At 35.7% G+C, this 17,301-nt stretch overlaps 3 protein-coding genes and 1 non-coding gene across 6 annotated transcripts in view; 3 read left to right on the forward strand and 1 right to left on the reverse strand.

Moving 5' to 3' along the window:
• The window catches only part of LOC105110063 (mucin-like protein), a 15,369-nt gene extending 3,345 nt beyond the window's left edge, over positions 1-12,024 (forward strand). Inside the window, exons 4-6 of one of the 2 annotated variants that reach the window (XR_839395.1) lie at positions 1-136; positions 273-651; positions 11,910-12,024. Coding sequence is in view for 1 of the 2 variants with exons in the window: in XM_011004969.1 (XP_011003271.1) it covers positions 1-136; positions 273-464 (328 nt within the window). In the remaining variant the exon portion in view is untranslated. Of the gene's footprint in view, positions 137-272; positions 706-11,909 lie in introns of those variants that run through there. The other variant, XM_011004969.1, reaches the window with a different exon arrangement.
• On the forward strand, positions 7,983-12,018 carry LOC105110062 (uncharacterized calcium-binding protein At1g02270-like). The gene is made up of 9 exons (XM_011004968.1): positions 7,983-8,696; positions 8,792-8,897; positions 9,414-9,634; positions 9,741-9,817; positions 9,931-10,039; positions 10,151-10,276; positions 10,463-10,573; positions 10,676-10,783; positions 11,162-12,018. The coding sequence occupies exons 1-9, from the start codon at positions 8,430-8,432 to the stop codon at positions 11,384-11,386; spliced, it is 1,350 nt and encodes a 449-aa protein (XP_011003270.1). The 5' UTR covers positions 7,983-8,429; the 3' UTR covers positions 11,387-12,018.
• Positions 12,025-13,588: 1,564 nt separating the features above from the next.
• LOC105110065 (NAC domain-containing protein 45-like) lies at positions 13,589-16,692 on the forward strand. Of its 2 annotated transcripts, none has more exons than XM_011004970.1 (6): positions 13,589-13,958; positions 14,085-14,362; positions 14,801-15,055; positions 15,152-15,562; positions 15,664-16,077; positions 16,156-16,692. In XM_011004970.1, exons 1-6 carry the CDS (start codon positions 13,787-13,789, stop codon positions 16,429-16,431), a joined length of 1,806 nt encoding a protein of 601 aa, XP_011003272.1. In that variant the 5' UTR covers positions 13,589-13,786; the 3' UTR covers positions 16,432-16,692. The 2 variants fall into 2 exon arrangements, with proteins under 2 accessions (XP_011003272.1, XP_011003273.1); XM_011004971.1 differs by having other exon boundaries at positions 13,592-13,958; positions 15,152-15,523.
• Positions 16,693-17,186: 494 nt separating this feature from the next.
• Positions 17,187-17,272, reverse strand: TRNAM-CAU (transfer RNA methionine (anticodon CAU)). The gene is given in 2 exon segments: positions 17,187-17,222; positions 17,235-17,272. It is a non-coding gene; the product is annotated as a tRNA-Met (tRNA).
• Positions 17,273-17,301: the final 29 nt, after the last annotated feature.

Here is a 17,301-nt window from a genome sequence, read left to right on the forward strand (position 1 = left end):
CGAGTTTAAAAATAAACCTGATGGTTGGGAAACAACAGCGAAGGCACAAGATGGAAATATATGGGAAATGTCACAGAGGGAGGAAGATATTCTCCTCCAAGAATTTGATCGTAGAATAGCATACAGCAAATTCCAGGCAAGTTGATGTCTTCGAAATCACTTTAAATTATATCTTCTTTTGTTGAGTTAGTCTTAGGTATAAATCTCCATTCCAGCCTAGCCATCATCTCTTTCCAGCTTAGCTAACATTTTTTTTCTGCAACTACTTGCAGATAGCTAGTTTTATCAAGACTCACATATTTAGCCGGAGGAGGCCTATTGATGGTTGGAAATACATGATAGAAGAACTAGGACCAAATGCCAAGAAAGGGAAGGGTAGTGCTACAAGAGTGCCGAGCCTATCTGATCCATCAACACAACCATACAAAGAGGACACGAAACTAATTACTCACAAAGGGAGGTAGTTCAGTTCCCGACTCCGCCGAACTTGTTTGTTCCCAGCCATTGATGTTTCCCTGGGGAATAAGCACAAGTCAAACAGTGTTTCCCTTATTTTTTTAAAGAGTTTTCTCTCGAACTCCAGAGTTGTGCTTTATCAGTTTAGGGAGCATGCCTGCTTCTGAGATTCACATGTTCATCCATGAATGATTTGTTTTTGCAACTTTTGAGCACTCGTCTGTTTTTTTTAATTTAAAGTTTTCTTCACTCTGACCAGATCTTTACATTTACCTAGATTAGCTGTCCAGGCTTTGAAGTGGTGTTACAAGTAACTCCAAGAGAGTGGAAATCATTCCAAATCGCTTTTCCCAATGTCTTCACCTCCAATTACAAACGGCGTTTTCGCAATGTTTTTGATGTGTCTTATCAGCAGTTGCCTGAATACCCCGCCTGGAACGCCCACGAATTACTATTTTTCAAACTATAAATGTTATTGTTTCTTTTAAGAAACATATAAATTGCTCAGTCACTTGTTACAACAACAATAACAACAATAATTTATCAATATATACAAAGGAAGATCGAACGAGATCACAAACTGTATCCATTAGCGCATAGACTTGCTGCAAATGGAGGTGGTGTTATCCAATCCAATCTTCAAAAATCTTGGAGCTATATCTTCTGCGTACATCATACAATATTAAACCGTTTGTCGCAAAAGCAACAAAGAAGAGTTTATTGGCACCAATAAAGGAAAATATAAATAAAGAAAGAAGACTTCCTCCAATGTTGTATCTGAAAAATTGATTCTGTAACTTCGTTGTCGATATCTATAACATAATCTGCATTGAGGAAAAAACACTAATTAATTATGAACCTCCATTGATTCCAGAATGAGAACACAAGACGCAAGGGGTGTTGGACTGCAATATGTCTCCAATGAATTCAGATAAAACTGAGCCATCTGGCAAGTGTAGTATGACCCAAGCTACCAATAGCATCGGCATTGCTTTAAGAGTTGAAAGTTGTACGAGCAGGAACACGAAACGTTCATAGAGGATTTGCAGTAGCATTAAGAGGACAGATTCCAAGCAGAAACTGGAGAGGAAGTATCCTGCAAGGAAAAGGATAAGGAAAGTCCAGAAACAAGGTCAGTTCTAATGTGAGGCCGAAACAGTACTGAAGGCAGCAACTCAAACCGGGCAGACTTGTTCCTGATTCTGATTTGTTACAATTATCTTTTATTATAGATTATGGTTTATTATATTTATTAGTTCTAAAAATATTGTTAAACTCAACTGAAGGCTATAGATAGCCAAGATATATTGAAGTTCTAACAAGTAAGAAATAAAAAATATCAAACACCTTACAAAACGATCGAGAACTTGAAGATATTTTTTATTCTGATTTGTTGAAACTTCAATACATCTTGGCTATTTATAGCATGTCAGTAGAGCTTAACAATACAAATTAGCGAATGGTATTAATTGTAAAGATGTATACTTTGATGGTGTCAGGATCTAGCCTGGCAAATTGTGCATTGTGCAGTTGATCAATAGCAGATTATCCCTTTCGTCGTCCCATGTTGATAGATTAACCGCAACATCAACATGATCAAAGTTAGGGGAGGTTAAGCCTAGAGGAATCCATAGCCACAGGGTAGGAGTTTTTATAGCTGAAAGAGGCAAGCTCTGGCGTGAAAGTCTCAACCTTGCAAGTGGAACCAAGAAAAACTGAAATCTCCAGGTTAACCAATCGAAGTACAGATATTTTCAAAATCTTTAAAGACTTAAAATTAATTTCATGGAAGATTAGATTCTTCAAACTGGGAAAGCTAGCAAAAGGTTCACCGAAATCGCTTGGATAGCCAAAGAAACAGTCGCAGATAGTCAATTAAGGGAGGGAAGTTGGAGCCTAGAGAAATCCATTACTTGAGAGAGTAGGTAGCTGAAAGACGTGAGCTTTGATGAAAAAATCTTAATCCTATTCAGTAATCAGATCGATGCATGTATCGAAGCCCAGAATTTCTAAGTTGAGCAATTGAAGTGCAGATATTTCCATAACTTTTGGAGGCAAAAAATTGCAAAATCGTAGGCTTAGATTCTTCAAACTAAGACAACTAGCAAAAGGATCACCGATATTCCTTTGATAACCAAAGGAACAATTTCGAGTCTCAACCTGATAAGATTTGTGAAAGCAAAATGAAAAGCTTGAAAGTTGATTCCAGATAATTTGGATACAGTTTTCAAGTTAAAAATGCCTCCGGTGAAGAGAAAGATCGGACAGAAGGTGGTGCATTATCATAATTTATGACCATGAGCTTGCTGAACATGATGGGAAACAGGATATTTTATGATCATATATCCTAAAAAGAATGATGGGAGCTCTTAATTACTGTTCTAGATAGTAGAAACAAATCATGGGATCTTCTTTTCCTGCCTTGGTGGCTAAAACCGAATTTGTCATGATAACATTGATACATTAAAGGATACATTCTCAATCTTCCAGGAGTAGTGGACTAAAAAGAAGTTGACTAGATGTGCCATTTTAAGCAGTATGTTGCAGACAACAGAGAAAGAGCTAGCGTACGAGCTAGGAAAAATGACTAGATAAACTAAGAAATGCAGTGGCAATGATGCCATGAAGGTCAGGAGAGTTAAGGGCAATGTAACAATAGACTAACTCTTCCATTTCATCCCAATCATGAACACCCACGTTCTGAATAATCTCTAATATTGATGCTCTCATGTCTGAGAATGGATCCTTAGAGAGCTTAACTGCACAGACAGTATCACCTGAGAAAGCACCACAAACATCTTCAGGTAAACTAGCTGAAAGGCTAATCCTGCAAGTACTCTTCTTCCTTATTGCCTTCCTTCTGTAGTCTTCTCCAGCATCCATGGCTCCTACACTCAGGAATAATGACTAAAGTAAGTACCATTCAGGACCATAACCATGACCTGATACTCTGTATATATAGGGGTCATGTGATAGCTGGAGCGTGTAACGAATTTGATGAGTGCACGAATGATGAACAATGGGTTTCCTTCTTCATTTGGTGGCTGGAGGAGCTCCGCTCCAAACCATTAATACCCGAAGAACATTAATGTAGAAGCAGCCCGTATGATCAATGCAGTCTTGCATATTCTGTGACATGCTAGGCGGGTGCCTGCCATGTGAGAATCCATGTGAATGGCAGTTAGAGCACTATCGAGTTGATTCTCTTGGTCCATACTACATATTTCTTTTTTACATGAAAGCAAAAACCTAAAATCATGCACAACCAATTTCAATACTTAATTAATTCGGAAGGAAGGTAATTTCAATCCCATAGGCTTTGCTGTTCTTGGTGTAGTAGCTAGTCTTGTCACTCTCAATTAGCAATGAAAATACTTTTCAATGCTTTCATATGAAAAAGAACATTGGGGATATTTCTTCATAGATTTCTTAACTTCGCTATACAATTAATGGGACCTAAACCTCTGTGGAAAAAATATTGTAGATATGCCTCAGTACAATTAGATTTTATCCTTGACTGAATTAAAAATAAGATGGAATAGCCTTGAGAGGTAAAATGATTTTTTTACGAGGTTAATTTGTTGGTCTCTAATTATTTATTTAGAGGTAATACTGTCTATTTTATTTTTAATAATATCAAAATTACTATATTAACCTTAAAAAATTAAAAACTAGAACATTTTTTCTAGGAGCTGAATTTCATTTCCCTAATGACTTTATTCCCTTACCTTCCAGTTTTTTAGCCTTCACTTAAGGAGCTTGATTATAATTTTATAATGTTAATATTTGTTAGTACTATGTTGATTTTAGTTTTTGTATAAATAAAATAAAATAAAATAAAAAAGGTTATTGGTATGTGCTTGACAGACATTAGCTACTCTTCTATTTTCAAATAGCACATGCATCTAACTTCAATGGTTGCAGGCATACTCCCGCTATATCATTTTATTCTTCTCGGCTTGGGTAGGTTATTTATTTGCTTTTCTTCCCCCTCCTTTTTTTCTCTCATTTACCTTGATTTGTGTGTTGTTCCATGAAAAAAATCATACCAGTTTTTTAATTTCTTCCCCCCCATCAGATTTAATCCATTTTCTCTTAGTTGCAATTTTTAAATTTGAAAAACATTATTTCAATTTCATCCTACTTTAATTTTCTCGTCTCTCAGATTTGGTACTCATTTTTTTAATTATTATTTTTTTATTTTATTTTAGATGATTTATAAAATTTATTTCTTTTTATGATTTTATCCTCCTTCAATTTTTTTTCTATAAGATTTGATCCTTATTCTTTTAATTAATAATTTTATGTTTTGACAACTATTTTAGATTGATTTATTTTTAAATTTTATCCTCCTGAGTTGCGAATTGACTTTCTTGATTAAACCCGGGTATAAGTTTTCATGAAATGCAATTTTTTTATATATTTATATTTCAACATTAAATTGGTTGAAATTTGATATTCTCGATTAAGTCTGAATATAAGATTTTACAAGTTATGATTTTAAAATATTATGTCAAATTATGAAGATTCAGCATAATTTTCTTTATTTTTTATATTATTAAATTAGAGATGCTTTTTTTATACTATTAAATTAACCAAACTTATCTTTTGATTCTTTCATATTACTTGGGAATAATATCATAGTGTTGCCTTAACATTTTTCTTCATGTTCAGAAAAAATTGCCATAGCTTATGTCATTGCGCTGATGCAAGTTTATTAGAGTCAATTTTTTTTAAATTCTATGTTTTCATGTATTCACTTTCAACTTTTCATTATAATTGGTTTTTTAATTTATTTAGACATGAGTTTCATGTTTTTATCATCGTCTCATATTTTATATGACAAGTTTTATATGTTAGTCATGATTGTCTTGAGTCAATTCAATAGATTAATATCTCAATATTTTTTTCCAACATATAATCAATAAAATAAAATATTTTAAGAGTATTTAGATTAGTATGCATTAAACTTTTTGCTTCCTAACATTTTTATAATTTTTTTAATATTAAAGAAATAAAATTCAGCACGCTGTAGATCACAGGTAAAAAAGAAAAAAGAAAAATAGTTGGATGTAATTAAAGTCCAAATTGTTCTTATAAAAAAAACCCTAGTGGTAAGAAGAAGGGTGAGAGACGAGAAGAAACCAGCCATTAATCTTCCACGTGCGGCTCAAAAGCAAACATCAAAGTAAGACCGACCAATCACATCACGCATGGGCACCAATGCTGGCTGCACGTCTCCCTTCCTCTTCAAACTTCACACACTTTATATATATATATATAAATATAAAGTCATGCTAATTAATCTAATTAATTGCTAATTAATTGTCTTCTCTTTGATCAAATATTAATTTCTTATTTGATTACCATCTTCATTCTAATTATCAGTCTTGCTCTCCTGTTGTCTCCCATATCCTCAGCCGCCGTCCCTTCTTTCCTTTGTTTATAAATTCCTGCGTTCATGGCCCTCCTTCAATCATAGTTCTCCTTGAAGTTGAATATCATAAAACATATAATAAAAACAGCACATTGTCAGTACTCTTCTTACAGACATTATAATTAATCTATCATCTTTGGATTTAGCAAAGATAGTGTGTACTGTGCTTTATGCCATCTCTCATTCTTCTTCTTTTCCCGTACGTATAATAAAATGATAATGGATAATATAAATTACATCTTCATCTTTCACTTGTTAATCTAAGTTATTAAATTAAATAATTAATTTTTTTATATAATATCAGAATTTTAAATATTAAATCTTGTTATTTGTACTTTATCTGATAAATTAAATATAACATAATATAAATTTGTTTAAGTTTTATATATGAAAAGCTATTATAAAATAATGTAAACTATATTTTGAAATCACATTTAATAATTTGAAATTTAAATTTAAAATAATTCTTTATCCTGAAATAAAATGATAAATGAAATGATGTCCCGTGTCGTAATGAAAATGAGCACTATGGTTTCTTACAAGTATATGCTCAATCTTACACATAGCTAGGCTTAAAATGAAGGAATACGATGCTACCATTGTCCAACAAGCCCCGACACCAGAAGAGCTAATTCGACGGATCAATCCTCATGAGCAGTGAGTTGGTGGATGAGTATGAGTATTCTCTGAGGCAGAGAGGCCTCTTTACAACTTTCGGCTGGAAAGACAAAAGTTATGTGGGGCCATGCAAATTGATTAACTTTGCATAATTATCACCACATATTATACTGTTTTTTTCATAATTAGCAGTGAGTTCGAATATATACTATACTGTTTTTTTCATAATTATCACCACATATTTCTCGTAAATCTAGTGCTCCTCCTGTCCTCCTGTCTTACCTTTATTCCTCAACTTGCTTTGATCACCTCAGCATGTTTTTGGCACCCACATACATATATATAGATATAGATCATACACTTATGAATTTGAATGTTATTGTTTTTATTCTCTTTTTTCTAATTAAAATTAATTAATAGTATAAAATAGTAAAAACACATGAAGCCTCATATCATATAAATCTACCTAAACCTAGCTGCTTAATCGTCTAACTTATTATGGTTCTTGGACAAAAGAGAAGCTAGGAACAACAGCATTAGTTAATGTTAGACACAATAATGGAACAGACGACAACATTAAAATGAAAAGGCTAAAGCAAACAGCTAAAAAAGGGAACACAAGCAAGTGTTGTTAGTAAGTGTAAGCAGTACAAACAAGAACAGGAAAAACAAGGAATTAAAGACATATCATCATCAAAACACTAGCAAAGCAATTGGCTTTTCAAGGCATTTCTGCCTCTTTTGAAAAAAGAGAGAGTCAAGATATGATATTCTTTCCTATAAACAATTGGATGAGGTACCCTTTAGCACTGCAATTCGATAGGCACTTACGAACGCTTGTTATTTGGTTATTATGCGTAGAACTCATAAAGCATTGTGACCTCTCTCTCTCTTAAATGTGTAAAACCCCACCTTCCACCACCAAAATAAATCTCTATTTAATTAATATCATAACAAATTAACTATCAGATTATTCATGTATAAAGAGCCTCCATTAGGGTTTATCCCAAAGTTATTAAACATAACACTCTACATAGCTGAGCCCCTATCTATAACCTAACTCACAGCTAAGGTTACAAGATAGATAGGTTGGTTATGTTAACTTAAATAAATTAAAATGATGTTGTTGTTTTTATTTTAAAAATTAAAATGATATTATTTTAAAAATATTAAATTAGATTTGATTTAGTCTGGATTTTTAAATCTAATCCAAGCTGAATTTAAAATTAATTAGACTCTAAAATGATCTATCAATTCAAACTAGCTTTAATAACAATAACAATAATTTAATAATATTACAAAACATGTAAGATTAATCTTTGATCTTGGAATAAACATCAAACTAATCAAATCAGGTTTAATAACAACGGTAGAATAATATAAAAAACAAGCTCACATACTTTTTTTTTTTTGGTATAAACAAACTCACATGCTTACCACCCAAGCAATAGCTCCAAAGATATAAAATGCATGTTGTGATTAATACTTTGGCTGCACATAATAAGAAAGGTAATGGTTGATTAAATTAAGGGATAACCATATCGCATTGAGTATATAAAGAGAAGGCTTCGCCATAAATGAAGACAAGAGAATGAGGTTGCCTTTCTTAAATCACAGCGAACCACCATTTTCACAATTTCTTGTTATTCTTCTTCTTCTTTTTGTTGCTGCTGTTGGTGGTGGTTGTGGTTGTTTTGTTGCCGCCTTTCCCCTTCAATTGGCTGCTTCGAAACAGCCTCCACTACCTCCACCACAACGTTTTCCTTCAAAACTATCCTTTCCCTCCTCCCTCGCCGCCACCACCACCCCTACTTCCCATCTTTTGTAATTTTTGTTTGGTTGGTGCCTAAAATTTGATCATTCGTGTCTTTTTGAAATTTGAATATAATAAAAAGTTATTGAGAAAGAGAAAGAAATTATGAGAAGGGAAAGGAGATCAAGAAGGATTAATAGAATAGGAAGTTATGCAATATCATCATCAATGTCGATGAGAGATCATCGGCAACAACCTTGTATTACTTGCACAACGTTTAACATTCTTGCACCTATCTACAAACGCTTGAACGTTAACAATGATAAGAACCAGGATTCTCGTGAAAGTGATTACAGAGCCTATTGGCTTGTTAGAAACCAGAAGATTTTGGATTCTTTGTTGCGTGAAAGATCTTCCATTATTTGTCTACAGGTTCCTTCCTCTCTGTCTCTTCATGGTTTTTAATGATTTTTGTTGTTGTTTTGATTTGGTCGTTGATTGTTTCAAATGGGGTTTGATTGGTGTAGGAATTCTGGGTAGGAAATGAAGAGTTGGTCAACATGTATGAGAAGAGATTAGGTGATGCTGGCTATCTTAATTTCAAGCTTGCACGTACTAACAACCGGGGTGATGGTAGGTACCTTTCTTCTTCATCTCTAATATTATAATTTTCTCTAGAATCCCTTTTGTTTATGCATTTAAATCTTGATTTTGATTATATTTTTTTAATGAATTCTGTTATTTCATATCTCACCATATCTTCGAAGATTGAAACCTTTATACAAGTTTTGGATGCCGTCGGACTTTTGTAATCAAACATTATAGGCCATGCTCTAGAGATGGAGTTTGCCGATTTAATCTGCATTTGATGTTTCTAGTTTCATCACTTGTACAATCAACCATTGCATAAGGTTTAATGTCTCTCCAATTTGGAAAAAATGGGGAAGACAACTTGCAAACTTGACACATTCCTCCGCTTCCTGTTTTCTTTTACTATCTTTAGAAGAATTCTTCCATGCTATCAAAAATAGAAATAATTGTCATGATATGAATGGATTGCAGAAGAAACAATGAGCACAGTTTTCCCATGTCTACTCCAGTTTTTGTCGAATCCCTTTGAACATACCATGCCATTGTCTGATATCTCAGGGCTACTGATTGCCGTGCGCAAGGAGCATTTCAGAGTTATTGGCCACAGGGAATTGCTGTTCAATGATTGTGGAGATCGAGTTGCTCAGTTGTTACATGTTGAATTAGCTGCCCCTTATTCACCATCCCGGAACAATGACACTCGACAAGAAATTCTCATTGTCAACACCCACTTGTTATTTCCTCATGATTCAAGTTTGTCTCTTGTAAGATTGAATCAGGCAAGTAGATTTTCCTCTTTTTTTTAAAAAAAAAAAACTTATCTTCTTCACAAGTAACTTCTAGCAATCCTTGGTCTTGACCTGTGTTATATGATTGCAATATCAGGTCTACAAAATCCTGCAATATGTGGAATCTTATCAGAAAGAAAACAAGCTTAGCCCGACGCCTATTATGCTTTGCGGGTAAGTACGGGCTTATACTTCTAATCCTTTCTACAAGTCACACCTGTTAGATTCTTTGCCCTTCACAGAATTACACTCATTTTATTCTACCCTGTACTCTATACTTTCTGCAGTGACTGGAATGGGAGCAAACGTGGGCATGTTTACAAGTTCCTCAGATCACTAGGCTTTGTATCATCATATGATAATGCTCATCAGTACACTGATGCAGATGCTCACAAGGTCCTTATTTTCATGTTTAAGATAGTAAAAATTTATTCTGTTCTGTTAGAAATCATGCTGGTAGTTCATTTATTGAATAAATCTCTCATTCCCTTCATCTTTTGAATGCAGTGGGTTAGCCACCTTAACCATCGCGGAAATATTTGTGGTGTGGATTTTATATGGCTTCTTAATCCCAATAGATACCGAAAGCTACTAAAAACAAGTTGGAGTGAAGCAGTATTTGGCATGTTCAAGGTCAGTTTTTCAATTTCTTTTGGAGCGAACTCGTATACTTGTTGTGTTCTGCGTTGGTTTCCTAATGTCAGGGGCATGAGATTAAAAAAAAAAAAATGCAATTTCTTCAGTTATGGCAGTTGGAAGATTAAAAGGAGAAAACAATCCTTGAGTTTCTATCTCTGACAGTGAAATTTTCCATTTCAGTATCTAGTACGGAGAGCTTCCCTGACAGAAGAAGATGCCTTTGCCTTTCTAAAGGCTGATAATGATAGTGATTGCATTACCTACTCGGGCTTCTGTGAAGCTCTTCGGCAGGGGTGATAAGCGGAATCTATATAAACTCCTATCATTTTTTTTGTTGTGTAAAATGATTATACTCATTTCTTTGACAACTCAAACTGTTTGTTGATTCTGCAGCTTAACCTAACCGGGCATTGTTATGGACTCAACGACGAGGAAACAAAAGATTTGTGGGTGCAGGCAGACATTGATGGCAATGGTGCTCTTGATTATAAAGAATTTCAGGTAACCAACTAAAAAGTGAATGTTTGCATTATCTGTGGTACTCTGATTTTCTGAACCTTTTATTTTTTTTTGGCAATGCAAATGTCTTTTTAGCAAACTGTTCTAGTGCCAGGATTGGCAATCCAGGTTGCTTGAGCTCGAATTATAAGATTGTTTGCAACCCACAAATTAGATGTATTTGTTTATGTTATTATCCTGAACCTGATGCGTGGATTCCATGTTTTTGGCAATCTTAAATAAATACGTGTGTAGCTGCGACATGGCTTGCCATATATTTCACCACAAATCTGTTTCAGAAAAGAAACCAATTCAGCATTAATATTTCTAGAATAATTTTATGAACTATGAAGTTCACTTTGTGGAATGTTGGAACTGCAGCAGCGAATTTGGAATCCTACAAGGTCAGAGCAGAAAGATGATGGAATCCTAGATGATGATCACAAGGGCGGAGAAGAGCAAACCATTGGTTTCAGTGTGGAGAATGCGGTGCTATTCCCTCCTGAAGTAGAAAAAGGAATGTGGCCTGAGAACTACTCTCTTTCTGATCATGCCCGACTCACGGTGGTGTTCTCACCAATAAGAATGCCATGCTCACAAAATTGATATCATGACAGTCCTCAAATGAAAAACAGGCACAGGATTTTATAACATAATGAATGAGCAGAGCATGAGGGGCTACAAACAGGTTGTCAGAGGGGTGCCAAAACAGGCGCAAGAATTATCTAGTGAGAGGCTTCAAATTCTCTTTTAGACGGAGCAATGGCCGATTGATTCTTGCTCCAAATTTAACAGCCTTAGTGTTGAGAGTGTATCATGTTGCTGCAGATTCTCCAACGAACTTTCTCCATTTGAATGTTCAAGGACTCCTGTTGGACTCTAATAGACTGAACTAGCTATGCCAATCTCCTCGTTAGACCCAGTTTCTGCTTCGTTTGCTTGCTCATTGACAATGAAATAGGAAGAAGGGGGGATAAACGAAAGAGAGCAGAGGCGGAATTTTACTCTTGTGGATACAAGCAGGCAGTCATCACTTTCTGTAGATTTTTGTGAGTGCACCTGTACAACAATGCTTCTAGCACTTGGACCACATTTAGGAAGTAGACATGCAAGAATCTTCTTGTAACAGAGTTTTTTCCCTGCCTCTGTAGATCGTCTATACAAATAGTGGTCGTAGTTGATCAAACCGTACAGGGATAAATCTCAGAATCTAATAAATCAACCAATCTATCTCTTTTTCTTTATAATCCATGTCCCAAGCAACTATAGCTGAAAAAAAGCTGGCTTCTTCAAACATTTTTAAACAAGTGAAGACTCGATTTGGATTCATGAGCTAGCTTTGACTTGTCCTGAGGGCAGCCTGTGGAATGGTGGAAGTATGATGATCTTGCTAGTGCCCTATCTATCTAAGGGGTCTATGCCTGGCTTGAAAAGGTAAAAAAATGAAGCCTTTTGCTTCATCTTTTAAAATGATGATGAACTTGTTAGTGCCCCATTTGCTTACGTCGCGACTGCACCGTGAAGTTAGCCATGAACAAAAAGAAAACTCAAAGGGATCAGGGGAGCCCAGAGTTTCAAAAACAGAACCCATTTACCTACCACACACGACCGCCAAGAGCCCGCCTGAGCCCTCACAATTCTTTTTAGATCCTGTGACGGCTCCATGAATCCATAATTTAATTACCCTTTGGAAAGGTTTATATAAAAACAAAAGATAGAGTAGACGAGGCCTGATGCTGGCATGCCATTCCTTTTCTTCATGTCTTTTCATTACCAGAAATTAAAAAAAGAAAAGGAAGAAGAAAAAGTAGGGGCATGCAAAAGCTAACTTTTGAAATTCCACTACCAAAGCAACTTCTTTTCAAGGAACAGAGAAGGATATGCAAAACCCTAATCCAAAAGGTGATGGATTTTAACGACGAGATGATTCCACTAAACAAATGGGGGTGCCAGTAGCAAAAATAATGGCATTTCATTCTTGTCTTAGATGAAAATTATGTTCTTTGTTTTTGGTAGCGTGGGAATCTTATCTTACATTAATTTTTTGGATTAATTTAATTACAATGTTAGTTGTTGATTCAAGGGTTTTAGAAAGAAAAGCAACGGCTGGTCCCCATCTATCTGCTCCAAATACTGTGTCTTTTTCGAAAGCAGGCGATCGTTTTTCAGGTCCAGAAACCAGCGATGGCTCGCTAGGAAAAAGTCTTGTTAAAGACAATAAAGTCTCGAGCCATCACACACAGCTCCACAGATTTCCTGGGGTTCAAGCTTGATGCTTAATGCAGTGTTGGGATGTGATGGGGATGAGAAAACAAGCATGCTGAAATCCAAGTTAAATTTAATTAATCCAATTAAAACATAACCCAGTTTTTTTAAGACAAATCAAAATAATATTGTTTTTATTAAAAAAATTAAAATAATATTATTTTAAATTAACTTGTGTCATGTCAGAAGGGCTTAGGTTAACTTTTTTAGCCGAGTGCTCTTGACCAGGGAGGATGATGTTTCTTGGCACCTTCTTCTTCTTCCTCCTCCTCCTCCTCCTCCTAATCACACACGTCAGGCGCTGAGACCTCACTGTATATGCTTACGCCATCCATATGACGTGGCAACATCTCATTCGCTATCCAGCCCTCTTAATCTTGATTACGGCCCTCAGGCGCCTATCTTCTTCCCTAATCTGGCCCTATTAGATCCTGCACATTTTGAATGGTATTTATGGTAATTAAGAAGAAGACCAAGGGTAAAACATTAGGAAAAAAATCTTATACGCGGTATATACGAGGGTGTCGTGTTTTTTATTTATATTTTTCTCTCAATAAACGCGTTGTTGTATGCTTTCTTTTTCACCTTGATTGCTAAAAAGGCTTCAACTTTCCTGTATTTCCATCTCCTTGAAATCTAAAAAGCAAAAGCCATTAATGGAACCTTTAAATTCCCTACCAAACTGAATCTTTATCTCTCTTTCACTCTCTCTTAATTGGGCCCTTTGTTTCTCTGAAAACCATGGCTGTTTTGTCTTTGAACCTCAATTCACTCCCTTTAGGCTTTAGATTCAGACCATCGGATGAAGAACTAGTAGATTACTACTTAAGACTCAAAATCAATGGTGATGATGATGGAGTTAGAGTTATTCGTGAAATTGATGTCTGCAAATGGGAACCTTGGGACTTACCAGGTAATTTCATACTCTAAAAATACAGAAAAATCTCCCTCTTTTTTTTTTTTTTGATCTTTTCATTTTTTTGAATTCAATATTGAATTTTGAGCTGGGGGTTTTGCTTGTTTTGTGTTGTTGGTGTAGATTTGTCGATCATAAAGAACAAGGATCCAGAGTGGTTTTTTTTCTGTCCATTAGACAGGAAGTATCCAAATGGGTCGAGGCAGAATAGAGCAACAAATGCTGGGTATTGGAAGGCGACTGGTAAGGATAGGAAGATAAAGTCTGGAAATAATTTGATTGGAATGAAGAAGACTCTTGTTTTTTATACTGGACGCGCTCCTAAGGGGAAGAGGACTAATTGGGTCATGCATGAGTATCGTGCTACTGAAGAGGAGCTTGATGGAACTAAACCTGGCCAGGTAAATTAAGTTTTTGGTCACTGGTTTTATGCTTTTGCTGTGAAGTTTAGAGCTTTGATGCATTGATTGATTTGTCTCGTTTGCTGCTCAAATGTTTTTAGGCGTCACAGCCTGTTCTTGACCAATTTAGAAATAATGGTAGTTTTGGATATTTTTTTTTAAAAAAAATTATGATTACTCAATTTTTTAATTAGGTAGTACTAGGTTTATGTTGGTAAAGCTGTTTAGTTCTCTTTGTTTTAGGTTATTTCATACAATGTAGGTTGCATTTGAGTGCTTTGTTGTTTGTTTGATTGATTGGTCGCCTTTGCCACTTCAAGAGATGCTGCCATTATTGATTGACTTTGTTTGGTGCTTGGCAGTGGCGCTTTATGTTTGCTTAGTTTACAAATGATGTCCATGATAAAAAAGATGTTTTAAAATCTTTTGTGCTTCCAGAGTTCCTTCGTCCTTTCTCGTTTGTTTAAGAAACAAGACGAGAGCATTGAAAGTCTGAACTGTGATCAAGCTGAAGCTACTGTTTCATCTCCGACCATGGTTCAATCGTCTCCGGAAGTTACACAATCTGATCAACCACTGATTGAAGCATCTCCAGCTAATACAACTTCTGAGGTTGGACCACCAGTGGAATTTCAAAACAACTCTGGTGCCTGTGAAGGAGGAGATCAATCTGTTGGTCTAGGAGCTTCTGAGGTGAGTTGGAAGTCAATTTTAATACATACAACTTTTCTGTGTAAGAAAAATGCAATAGACTAATTAATTATTTTTGTTTGTTTATGCATTTTGTAGGGGGATATACCCGTGGAAGAAGCCCTAAATTGGTTTATTGACTCCCCGCTAGAGCCTCTAGATTACAAAATCTTTTCACCACTGGACGTGCAGGTCCAATCAGCAATGGGATCTTCCTCCATGTTTTATCCCGGCAACAATGAATTGAGCGCCAGTAATATAGGGCTGCAATTTAATAATGGTGCAAATGAAACGGATGCCGATACTTCTGATTTCGTTAATTCCATACTTCAGCAGCCAGTTGAGTTCTCATATGGGGAGTCTAGCGTTGAGAACATTTCAACAATTCCACACGAGAGCCCTAAGAGTGTGGTCTTTGTGAAGGACTCTGGATCTTACAGCGGCTCAGATGTTGATCTGGCACCAATTGGAGTGAGTGGAAACTACCACATTGCTTCTGCATGTTGCATGGTCTTACTTCTGTTTATTCCCATTTAAATTTCATTATGGTGTGTTATAAATAAATTTATTCCCTTGAGAAATTTAACCATACACATTTCTTCTTATTAAAGATTCAGCAAGAGTTTCACGGTGCTGCCCTTCTTGAAGGGAATGTTGACCGGAAGCCTTCTTCAAGTCTGTTTTCTGTTAGTAATGCGCATCAGCAGCAGATCAATCCGGGTCTGTTACAAAATGAATCTTATGAACAGAACAGTTTAGCGTCAATTTCTGCCACAGACCAGTTCAATAACCTTAACAAAGTAAGCAGCAATACAAATCAAGTAGGTGGTAGTGACATTGATTGGAGTGGAATCAGGATCAGGCCTCGCAATCCACGAAATCAACGATTTGCCAGGAACCTCAATATACAAGGTGATGCATCGAGAAGATTTCTTCTGCAGAGTAAGCTCCAAGCTCATTTCAGCACGAAATCTGGATATTTGAGCTCTGAAGAAGTTGAATCTGATGAGTGTGTTGTGACAAAGGTGAGAAGTCTGTAAAGTAATGCTGCCTTATGTTTGCCTAAATGTGTATTTTGAGTATTATTGAATTACCATGTGCAGGAGTCCAAAGTTACAGAAATGGAAACTACTGTTTGTGGTGGTGATACTAATGACGTTGATGAACAGCACAAACCTTCCCTTGTTGAAGTTAGTGGAAGCCTTGTAGACACGAAGAATAATTGTTCTATACTGAGCAAGGTTTCATCTATGTTCTCGAATGCTTCCTGTGCTCGCAATTCCATCTGGCCAAATACCATGTTCAGGGTAGCTGTCTTCGCGATTTTGTTCGCAGTCGTAGTGAGCAGATGGAGACACTTTATTCTCAATACTGCATAGGGACCTCATCTCCGTGCAGTTTTCCCACTTTAGTTTTTTGTCTTATGGGGATTGGAGGTCACACTATTCATGTGTATTATCTCAACTAGTTAGCTGACTTAAAATATATATTCAGGCTGAATCCTACCTGTGTATAAATGACATTTTACTGGTTCGAGCTGTTTTGTATACCTTATTTGTAGAGAGGTTTTATTTAATGACTATATGGACATCTTTCGGTGTTCGAATAGTTATGGAATAACTGTCTGGATTGTCTGGTTCTCTTAATCCAATCCGACCATTTGCCAAACTCCAGAACTTGAAGTTAATCATTAAACAATGGTTGTGGAAATCAACTCCATTGTACATTCTGGATATCTTTTCTGCTTCAAACATGGTGTCTTTTTGAATGGGTAAGCCATAGTATGGGAAAATTTTAATTTTTTATAGAAAAATTAATTTTTTTGATGTTTATAGAATGTTTTGATATATTGATATTAAAAAGATAAAAAATAAAAAATATTATTTTAATATATTTCAAATAAAAAAATATTTTAAACTGTAACACTTATATTCTCAAACATTCTTTCAAAAAAACATAGTCAATCGGTACTTGTGGAACCCTTAAGGAAGGCATCGGACATGTTCCTTGTCATTAGTTACATCATGCATGGAGATTTCTTGGAAATGAAGGAAAATCGGGGGTAGGACTTTTGTGGTAAGAACAGGACAACATTGCTACGTGAGGACAGAAGCGTTGCAACAAAATGTTTTTATGGGGTGAGAGAGGCTCGAACTCTCGACCTCAGGATCACTCTTTAAGCTATGAGACCTACGCGCTAGCCAACTGCGCCACCACCCCAGGTGTTGGCCTCTTCCAGCACTATTCCA

Source organism: Populus euphratica, unplaced genomic scaffold, assembly GCF_000495115.2.
Source record: "Populus euphratica unplaced genomic scaffold, PopEup_1.0 scaffold239.1, whole genome shotgun sequence".
In the NCBI taxonomy this organism is placed as follows: Eukaryota; Viridiplantae; Streptophyta; class Magnoliopsida; order Malpighiales; family Salicaceae; genus Populus; species Populus euphratica.